A 10,862-nucleotide genomic window follows, 5' to 3' on the forward strand; every position below is an offset into this window, starting at 1 on the left:
TCTCAAATTTTTCCTCATCTTTTCTCTGTGTATGCATAATCTAGATGGCATCACTGCCATCTCTTCTATTTTTCAAGTTGAATTTTTCACTGAGATCTATGCACAAAATGTAACTCCAAATTTGATAATAATGAATAAAAATATGTATGGATAATACAAACAAAAATTAAAAAAACTATAGTATCTTGTTTAAAGCATTACTTTATTTCATGTTTTCTTTACAATCGCCCTGTTTAAATGTAAACTTCCATCTGTACATAATATGTTGCCTTTCTTTGTACAAATCAGAGCATCCTTCATAATCCTGGGAAATATATACATGTTTAGAAAATAGTCATGCTTTAAACAATATCCAACATTACTAGGATGCCAGGGCCTAGCCACTAACAGCTTTGGTTTCAATGAGCAAATTGAAATTAGGTCATGGAGCCTTTGTTGTTTTGACAGGAGGGACAATGTTTCATTCACTTGGCACATATTGAGGAATACACATTAGTACACTTATCATATTGTTACCATGGGATGCAGAAAGAACTCATTACAATACAATAGTTAGTTGCATCCAAGGAAATATGAAATTAGGCTAATGTAGAAAATGAAGAAATTATGAATATAACAAAATATCTTGGTTCAATGATGTGCTAGCATGAAAAGTGAAAGGAGAGTAAGCAGTGCAGAGAAAACATCTACAAAAATAATTAAACAATTTGACATGGGGATGAAAAACTTGTACAATCACTTACTTATACAAGTAGAATAAAGAACAATGGTTAGGGATCCAAATATATGATTGATTCACATACTATTATTACCATTTACCACTGATGCTTAGTGAGTTGAACTGTTTGATGAGATTGTCCGAGCAACTCTATTGATATTTTTACATTCCTTTTAAACGACTATAAAAAAAAAAAAAAAAACATGGATAGTATACTACCATTTAAGTAACAAACAAAACAGTTGAAAGTAGTATATGCTTGTTGGAGCTGTAATCATTCACTGAAAAGTAAAACATTTCCATTTCAAGCAATAACACTGAATATCTAAAGCTATAGGAGAGAAAATAAATAAATAAATGCCCAAAATGTTTAGCAGGACATACAACAGCAGAGTAGTTGTAACAGTGAAGGTTCAACAATAGTTTTAAAGTGACTGCTTAAAGATCATTCCATTCCAATAATTTCTATGACCAAGCACTTGCTTACTTTAGCCCTTTATGGAAGACGAGGTAGCTCACTATCTGTCCTTTGCACTCGTTTCATAATTTTCACATGTACATAATTATGTACTATGGATATATGTGTCTAACAATAATAGATTATTTAAAATCTAAATGATTTTTGGTCATTCTTGACTGCCTCTAACCACACATGTACTACTACTTCAAAATTTTTCCTTTGCTTGATACCTTATTCCATAAAATAGGAAATGTAAACAAAACTTTTCTGCCCTGTTGATTGTTATCATAACCAAAGCATTTATCCATTTCTTACTAATCACACATATATTTTTAACTCTTTCATCCAACTTGTACTGAGTTTTTTCTTTTCTTTTTTTCTATTCTATACTTGGTCAATCTTTCACCATATATTCTTAACAATTTCAAAAGTGGATTGGTGGACTCAGACAGACAACTACTTGTCCTATTCTTCAACCTATAAATTCTGAATCCGAGTTATCCCTCATTTCACAATATCAAACTCCTTCAAAAAGTATGTGAGTTAATTTTGAGAATTCATTATTGCATTTCTTCCTCCACATAAAAAAAAAATTAAAAGTGCATGCCACACTTTGTATCATTTCCATAGAAAAGCATCATATAGCCATATCATGCTTCCCAGTCCATGCTGTCGAGAAAAAAGAAAGACTGATGCTCAAGAGATGTTCAGTGCACTCCTTTGGTAATGTATCTCAGGCTGTTACTTACTTGCAGTGTGCTGTTAGGAGCCAGTGATTTCATTGCCTTTACTGGCTTCACATGGGATTACCTGGTAGCCTCTATCACACATAGCTTCCAAATTCAGCAGGATAATTGCTACTTAGATCTGGAGATGAAACTGGTTGCCATCTCTATCTCCCACAGCTCCACTCTACACACCTGCTGAAAGTTACTTGAACTCCAAATTTATATAAATTATCAGTAGGATTATCTTTTCTTTAGAGTAAAGAAAAAAAAAATGCTGAAAATATATGAATTTAACAATGTACTTCTGTATAAGTCTTTTAAGGAATGGAATAAAGTATAGAGGGATGCCCAAATTCAAAGCCATGGATTTAACTAAAAAGTATAGAACAATGTAAATATAGCAAATAATACTTAAAATAATTGCTCTACTGTGCACCAAGATGACAATGCAAAGTCAACATAATTTAAAAGTAGTATATAATACAGAATATAATTATACCTTCCTCTTGCATAAAACATCACTAACCACTCATCAATCCCATTTACAAGAAACATACAAGAACCATACATCCACATATACCAACTTTAATACTGTCAATATAAACCTGCTTCTTCATCACGTCTTAATTACCAGGCTCTCTTTCTCCACAATAGACACTTACTAATAAATTTAACTGTTTAACTGCTTAGTAGTATTACAACTTATATGAATGGAAGTAATTGGTTGGCAATAGGAATGTAGCCATATTTAAAGCTAGTGGAATGTACCCATGTGGCCTTGTTAAGACTGCTTCGCCACACCAACATACTGCACATCTGTGGTATAATTTTTTTTTCTTTTTGTCCAGCAACACATTCATGCTTCATAAGCACCAGAATGGTTTCTTACATACATCGCCTTAAATTATTTCTTCTTATTATTAGTGATAACGAGGATGATTTTACAATTCATAACATAAATATAAAGTAGTGAACAAAAGGAGAAGCAAAAAGAAAAGGCTTTAAAATGTTAGCTGAAAATGAAAACTTGATCAAGCCTCAGTACTGATGACCCTTCCCACTAATATCACTGCCATGCACGACCATTAACTTCTCACATTCCCCAATCACATATCAATTTTTTGATAAATGATCAAGAGATATGCTGTAAGATATCAGGAGTTAGCAAACTAGATAAATACCCACTACAAGCATACACAAATACAAATGTTTAAATTCAGCATATGAAAACTAGATAAGCACACTAATTTTGTATTTGTTTCCTCACAAGCACCTGACAAAATAAATAAATAAATAAACAATATGTGTATCTAGCTTACAAATGCTGAATAAATCAAACATTCCATTGAGAGACTAGGTAGGTATGTTTGGTTGTTCAGTAGGGCACAGCTAAGTACTGATGCTACTAATATTAACTTGGGTGTCATTACAGGTAATACATAGGTATGTAAATTACTTTTCTATTATTACATATGAAAGGAAGCAACATTAACTTAAAACAATTAGCAGTCTCTACTGAACTGATAATAATCTAGTATAGAAGGTAACAATATCAGTCAAACACATATACAAAGAGTTATGACAACAAAACAATTTACCACTCTTCATGTGTTATGTTAATATGTCTGTCTATCCTATATCTTCAGGAGACCAAAATAAAATAACTAATATATCAATTTCATAAACCAAATTCATTATTTTTATCTCTTACGTAATTTGTAATCCAAAAAGGTATTTTAATCTTCTTAGTCACTCTACATAAGTATTCAATAATGACATAATGTCATTATAAGAGTTATTGAAAAAAAAAAAAAAAAAAAAAAAAAAAAAAGAATTCTGAACAAGTTTCAATATTAAATCAAAATTGAATTTTTCAGTCAAAAAGATAAATTTACATAATTCCAAACTTGTTCATATATTTCACAATCATTTGGGAAAAATGTGATAATGCGTTTAGCTAAACATTAATTAAGTAAAAAGAAATTGTGAAGGGCAAAATCCAGCATGAAGCAAACAAAATATAGAATAACAAATTCACCAAACTAAGTTCGTAATCCTCAAAGTGGCCAATTAATGAGTACGTACCAGCCACTTATAAAATTTACATCCATCTTAAAACCAGAGCAATAAAACTAGGTAAATTACCTATGTCACTGGTTTGTAAGAGAGAGAGAGAGAGAGAGAGAGAGAGAGAGAGAGAGAGAGAGAGAGAGAGAGAGAGAGAGAGAGAGAGAGAGAGAGAGAGAGAGAGAGAGAGAGAGAGAGAGAGAGCAATGGTTACTAGCCATTTTTCTGCTGAGATCTGTAGCCATTATATGCCTTTGATAATTTCTTGTTCATACATCTCTAAATTTCAAGTTATATGTACAGGGATTTCTCAAATTGTGCAAATGATACGTTCCTCAAGGGATCGTGTAATGTAAAAATTGCATAAAGTGAACATGATTACTAAACCAAACTGTACAGTGCATAACAAATCTGGAGGATTGCATTCAACTAACATTAAGCTGAAGGATACAGTCTGTTGGCAGTATACATGGAGAACACCTGGTGACTCCTGGGGCCGTATTCTACATAATTATCTTCAGATCTCACAAGGTTTTTGACATAATTTTCTTTGATCTAAATTATTTTGAAATATTACTACTTTTGGGAATAGTTAGACAGTGTATCAAAAAAAAAAAAAAAAAAAAAAAAAAAATTATAAATAATATATTCTAAACATGCATGAATTGGGAAATCCCTGTATAGGCAATTATAGTTTTACTACTATGCCATCTGCTTTAAAGCATTTTGATGAAAACAAGTACAATATTTAACTTCATATCCATTAACAACACAGATCATTTGGACCCAACTCTTATTTCAAAACACCACTACAAGTTAAGTCTACACAAGTGTTAATACCGATTTGGTTTCATAGCTCACTTGAGATACTATTCATGTGTCTTCTTGATTTTTGCTATTGAAAATAAGAACCAAAAGAGACAACTGTGCAGTGCAATATAGGCAACATGGAATGGTAAGTTGCAAAGTAGCAGTCAATGTATGTGAAATATGAGGTACGTATTGGTAACATTTGTACATCACTGTGAAATGGCAGGTCATATGTTAGTGCTAGTACATTAGACAGTGAGGACTTTGAACATCAATTTCTCTCTCATCTCTCTACCTTATATATATAGAAGAAAAAAAAAAAAAAAAAAAAAATAATAATAATAATAAATTAATTAATTAATAAATAAATAAAATAAAACAATAAAATTTTATCCTGACTGATTGGTGAAGTGTGATTAACATACCAAGATATCAAAGATGCATACACTAATTCACTGTCTTAACCTTCACTTCATTTTGAATTTCTTTTTACAAGAAACTAGATCAACAAAGTATTTAAGCATGAATTAAAAACATTCTGTTTGTGAAAAGAAGCTAAAAGATTTGAAATTTTCCTTCATCATTTCCAGCAGGCACATATCAGAATAGAACCACATACTGACTACTGTTCATCACTATTTCAGGCCACGTTATCACTTCATTCTTCAAAGAAAGACTAAAGTACAAGTCTATATATAAATTAGGAATTGACACTATTAAGACACTGCAACTTTTAGGAGTAACATGCTGGTAAAAGAATACACTCACTTACCAAATTATTCAGATATTTTTACCTCATCATTTCTTCCAAGTCTAATGAGAAAAAATATACATTTATAAGTTTTAAATTTCATATCTTACACCATAATTACTTTGTGATCTTATGGGCATCTTTACAATCCTAGAGTGAATTGCACGAATTAAAATTTCAAATTTTTGAAAATGCAAATCTGTTATTGAAGAACTTTAAATTGGTATACAAAAATCAAAACATATCAGAGATCCCTTAAATGTATGGTAGCAGACTAGATTTTCTTATATAAATTAACTGCATTCAGATTTCTACAACTCTGAAAGGTTGTAATAACCACTATAACTGTCAGAGTCTTTGGTTTTTGGTATCACATGGAAGAAATAACATTCCTAAACAAATATCAAAATGCATTAATGTTTTACATTGTATTTTGAACTGACATTTACTTGGTCTTCTGACTTTCTTGACGTTCCAGTACATCTATCTCTCCAAGACTTAGGGCTGCACTGTACCCCTGCATAAGTGCCAAAACTGACTTGAGTACCCCAACAGGCAGAAGCCCATATGACAATATACGCCACAATCCAACACCAGCAATAATTGGTCCCTCTGTAAAATGTAAGAGGTACAAAGATGAATAGAATAATTCATTACCAGCACACATGAAGAACAGAACAACCTTAGACGTGTAGTAGATACGTAAGATGGGATTGGTGTTGGAATCCTCTCCTTTGTGGCTTTTGCGACCTGCCAGGAGAGTTCTGCAGAAGATACAAAAATTCATTAGGTTTCTGTTGGTAACTAATTGTCTGTTTATCTATTTTGTTTCACACTACTTCTTATTTCTGGAATAAAACCATGTTACACAAAACTGCCTCTATACACACTATATAGGGATACATTTTGAAATACTAGTTATAGGTGAAACTTTAATGCTCTTTGTATTAATGATAAATACCAAAAAAGGAAAAACTGATACATACTTTTCAGTACATTTTCCTGTCACTATTTTTCAATAATTGATTCTCTGAATAATATAATGTTTTTCCACAAGCAGCAGTTTACTCTCATCATCTTAACTGTCACCTCTCCCTGTATTGATTTTATTTGCTGTACATATTTTGCAGTGAAAAAATGTGATCAAATTAGAAATCCTAGGTCATGAATATTATCCTAGATGGAAGTAAACAGACCTCTCTTCAAGACAGTACAAAATGCTCATCCATTACTCACGTATGGAGGTGCAACCAGTGACAAGATATGTCAATGGTCATAGAAACTTGGAAGAGGAACATATACTGAGGATAAAAGTGGCTCAGGGTCACCAAGAGACACATAGTCCCACAGCGGTCTGTCAGCATGTCCAACATCGCTCCAAACTTTGTGGCTGATGAAAAAAAATATTACCTTATCATAAAGTTATTATGGTAACAGATCACAATTTTTCTGAACTATAATTCTACCAGAACCCATTGAAGAAACACATCAATGTGTCAAGGTTAGTCAAATCTAACCATTCAGTGCCATAAGTTTTTCATTAAATTTTAATATGCACTCTTGTTAGAAGCTGGGAAAGGTGAGCTTTCAACTTCTTAAGTGACTTTCTCAGACTGGTTACCCTATTACAGCAGGAAAGTCAGAAAAAAAGTTCACACATCTCCTTCCTTAAGTATGGGAATGATGCACAGAAAGCTGAAACTGGAAAAATACCCAAAACAAGAACCATTCAACCTTCATTCGAAACTATAACAGTACCTTGATTAAGTGCTCTTGCAGCATGACCATCAAAAGCGTCCAAGAATCCTGAGAGAATATACATGGAGGCAGCCATGATGTGATTCGTTGGCATGTAGTAGAATGACAACAATGCCAGGATGATACGGCCATAACCTAGAAGGTAAAGTCAGGATCAATGATGCTGAAAACACATTTGATTACGAACTTGCAATTTCTATTATTTGAATACCATGACTAATACATTAACATTGCTACTTATACTGCACTATCTGGCCTAACCAGGTAAAGACCAGGTAAGGGGCAATGACCGGCATTTAGCTTAGGTAAAGTTAAATTTTCTTCACATTTTCAAAATTTGGCTTCCCAAGCCTAAGTTCCTGCTTTTCATCCAAGTTTACAGACTTGTCTGAGGGATTTTGGGAATGGGACCAATTATAAAACATTATCCTGGAATCATAATACTCAAATCACCATCGAATCATCAGGTGAATATCACTAACTGATATGTTAACTGAGATTTTGTCTCCTGGGATCTCCTGATCACATTTGCAAATAGTTCTATGAAAACATTACTAATGATAAGATCATAAGATCTACATGAAACTGATACGAATTCATTTTTTGAAAGATACTGTTCATTCCATGCAGTGTTGTCTAATGATGAGCTCTGAACACTTCGATGTGCATACGCTTCCACCTGCATACAGGGGGGTAAAATCCTGCCATTCTTCCACCGCTGCAAGTAATCATCTGCATCTTCATGTATGACAATACTTATCGATCTGAGAACCTACATATCATGGTTAGGCCTAGTGTTTACACCGCACCCACTCACCAATAAGGTTAGGGACGAAGATGAATATGTTCTCAGCCATCTTCAGCGTTGTTTCCCTTTCGTTATCTTTCCTCCGTCAACACCGCGCCAAGGACTAGGAAGGTGTTACAATGCCTCGCCCTACTCACTCTTCAAGAGAGGCACTTCACTTCACCCCTCGCTCCGTCAACTTGCTGCAGTGTTGCCAGCTATATTATAAATAACTGAACCCTTAAAAAAAAACTCTGTTGGTTTTCAAACTCCAGAAACTCAGTCAGAATTTATGTTTATTTTGTTATAACTACAGGTAAATCGACACATAATATCAGTGTACGGTAATTTCTATGTTTCAGTTCTCGATTTTTTTTAATTGATTGTAAATTTGTAAGACGCAATATTATTATCATCATAAGGAAGTGTTTCGGTCTATACATTCATTATAGGGAATTGCATTACTTAAAAACAAAACGACAAGGCAATCGAATTTTTTAGACCAATGAAGACTAATAAAAGCCGTAGACTGGCTAGTGCATGTTTGGTGTAGGGATCAAACTAGTAGTAGTAGTAGTAGTAGTAGTAGGTTAACTCTTATAACTGCCACAGAGAGAGAGAGAGAGAGAGAGAGAGAGAGAGAGAGAGAGAGAGAGGGGTGAGGGAGGGAAAAGGAGGAGGTGTAGAGGGGAAGAGAAAGAAGGCAGACCTATGGTACACATGAGAGACAACTTAATTAGCTTTAGCCAATGACAGCTATTAAGTATATGTAAAAAAAAAAAAAAGACGTCACTCATGTTAGATATATAGGTAGGAAAAGTGTTTCATCATGTAGGGAGGAGACTGTACTGCCTATATCGTGGTAGTTACCTATTTGATCGAGGAAGTTGTTGACCTTCTGTAATAAATATATATATTTACCACTTTGTTAATTCATGTGAAAATAGATTTGCGCGTTCTGAGCACAGCTAGGTAAAGATCGCAATTTGTAAAGTAGAAAAGGCCAAATGTTATATAATTAATATAGTTTGTTACTAAAATGTGGAAACAGCGGGCTAAAAAAAAAAAAAAGTAAAAACGAAAATTTACACTAGTACTGAAGGGAAACATAATAATAATTTTTTTTTCTCATTCTCATTTCCCTGCTGTCACCTTCATCATCCTCTCAACAGTATCACTTTCATCATCTCTCATCATCACTTCCACCAGCCCTATAGGCCTACTGGTGTTTCTATAGCGTGAGGTCTACTCTGCACAAGTAGGTACTCAAGTGCAGCGCGGATGTCTACAGTGCCTCGATATCCCTTCACGTAACCTGTTGTGTATAATGTTGCTGCCGCTGGTGATTCACTGTTAAATGTTGGTAACCTATGATTGAAACACTCTAATCCCTATTGTTGAAAGGGAATGTGCAAATGGTTCGGTGGTCGCGATGTCGATCAAGTTGTCAGGATAGGGAAACCCTTCACGTTGACTCGTATGTATTTGTATTTTATTCGGTCAAAACCTGTAGATGACAAGAGAAAGCCATGACGACACTCTGTTGCACTACATAATAATTACATCTAGTGGACAGTGGTATCCAATTTGACACCATTATTTGGTAGAGTGGGGTAGGGGGGATGGGGAGAAAGGCCTCTCAACGAGTCGTACGGTATCTAATCCCCCTCCAACACCTCCAAACAATGAGTGCTGTCGTGCTTACCACTATTTAACCTTAAGATCTTTTACATGTGAAATATTTATGCACAGTGCAGTAAGAATACAGCATAAATTAATGCCACACATTTAGTCAATGACAATAATCACAATACAGAGTATCTTCACCACACTTACATGTTGCGGGTCCTGCGAACGGCCGCGTGCTTGTGCGTGTGTGTATAACTGCCTGGAGCAAGCTCAACTCACGATGTTACTTCTATAACACCCTGCCCCTTCTGTCCCTCTCCTCTGTCCTGGGGCTACCACGGATCACGGTAGGATAACCTGCTGACCCATCGTGTAGGGGAGATATACTCCTCAAGACTCAGCAATTTCCACTGTAAACATCTTCGCATCTCTTCCTTCGCCCTACCATCAAGCTTGTCTCTACCTTTACTTCACTATACTCTAGTGGCGTCTTAACTTCAGTTTTGGTCCTTAGCATTAAAACCTTAACTTACATACAATTTACTGATGCTAGTTTACGTGTTTCCTTATTGTCGCGCAGTCCCCTTTGCATGCGGCGATAATAGATACATTCAGATGAGTGGCCTGCTTATAGTAATCTAAATGCCATTTGGGTTACTAACATTCATCAGTGAATCACCAGCGACATTATGTTGATCCAGCGGCAATTAAGAGCACACGCTCAGGCAATTGAGCGATCGTGGTTGGGTGCTAAAACGATGATTCTCAAGAAAATGCGAGGTGTTGGTAGTCAGCTCCTCCAGTCACATCTTGGTAATTTTTGCTGCAAGATGATGAGAAAAAAGAAAGAAAAAAGTCCAATTATCTATTTTTGTTATTCCTAGAAGAAATGCGAAGTATTTATCGCTAAAATATATGTATATATTTGATGGCTTATTTATTTTTGCTTCTCTGACTTTATTATTAATATAAATAACATATAGATATATAAATGATAATATAAGGTTTAGATAAATAGCATATACATACAATATTATATTATGGCTCGATACTGCGGTAGACCTCACGCTATAGGCGAAACGGGAGGTAGACCTAGGTTATATAGAAGTAGACCTAGCTCATGCTGTATTTAGATAACCCGGCTTTATACTCAT

The 10,862-nt window shown here is 34.4% G+C and overlaps 1 protein-coding gene across 1 annotated transcript; it reads right to left on the minus strand.

Annotated features, from left to right (window-relative positions):
* Positions 1-169: 169 nt before the first annotated feature.
* On the minus strand, positions 170-8,285 carry LOC123504294 (CDP-diacylglycerol--inositol 3-phosphatidyltransferase-like). Its single transcript, XM_045254714.1, has 4 exons — positions 8,110-8,285; positions 7,293-7,427; positions 6,771-6,924; positions 170-6,298 (listed from the first exon to the last, which is right to left on the minus strand). The coding sequence occupies exons 1-4, from the start codon at positions 8,147-8,149 to the stop codon at positions 5,980-5,982; spliced, it is 648 nt and encodes a 215-aa protein (XP_045110649.1). The 5' UTR covers positions 8,150-8,285; the 3' UTR covers positions 170-5,979.
* Positions 8,286-10,862: the final 2,577 nt, after the last annotated feature.

The sequence above is a fragment of the Portunus trituberculatus genome, chromosome 15, assembly GCF_017591435.1.
Source record: "Portunus trituberculatus isolate SZX2019 chromosome 15, ASM1759143v1, whole genome shotgun sequence".
NCBI classification, from domain to species: Eukaryota; Metazoa; Arthropoda; class Malacostraca; order Decapoda; family Portunidae; genus Portunus; species Portunus trituberculatus.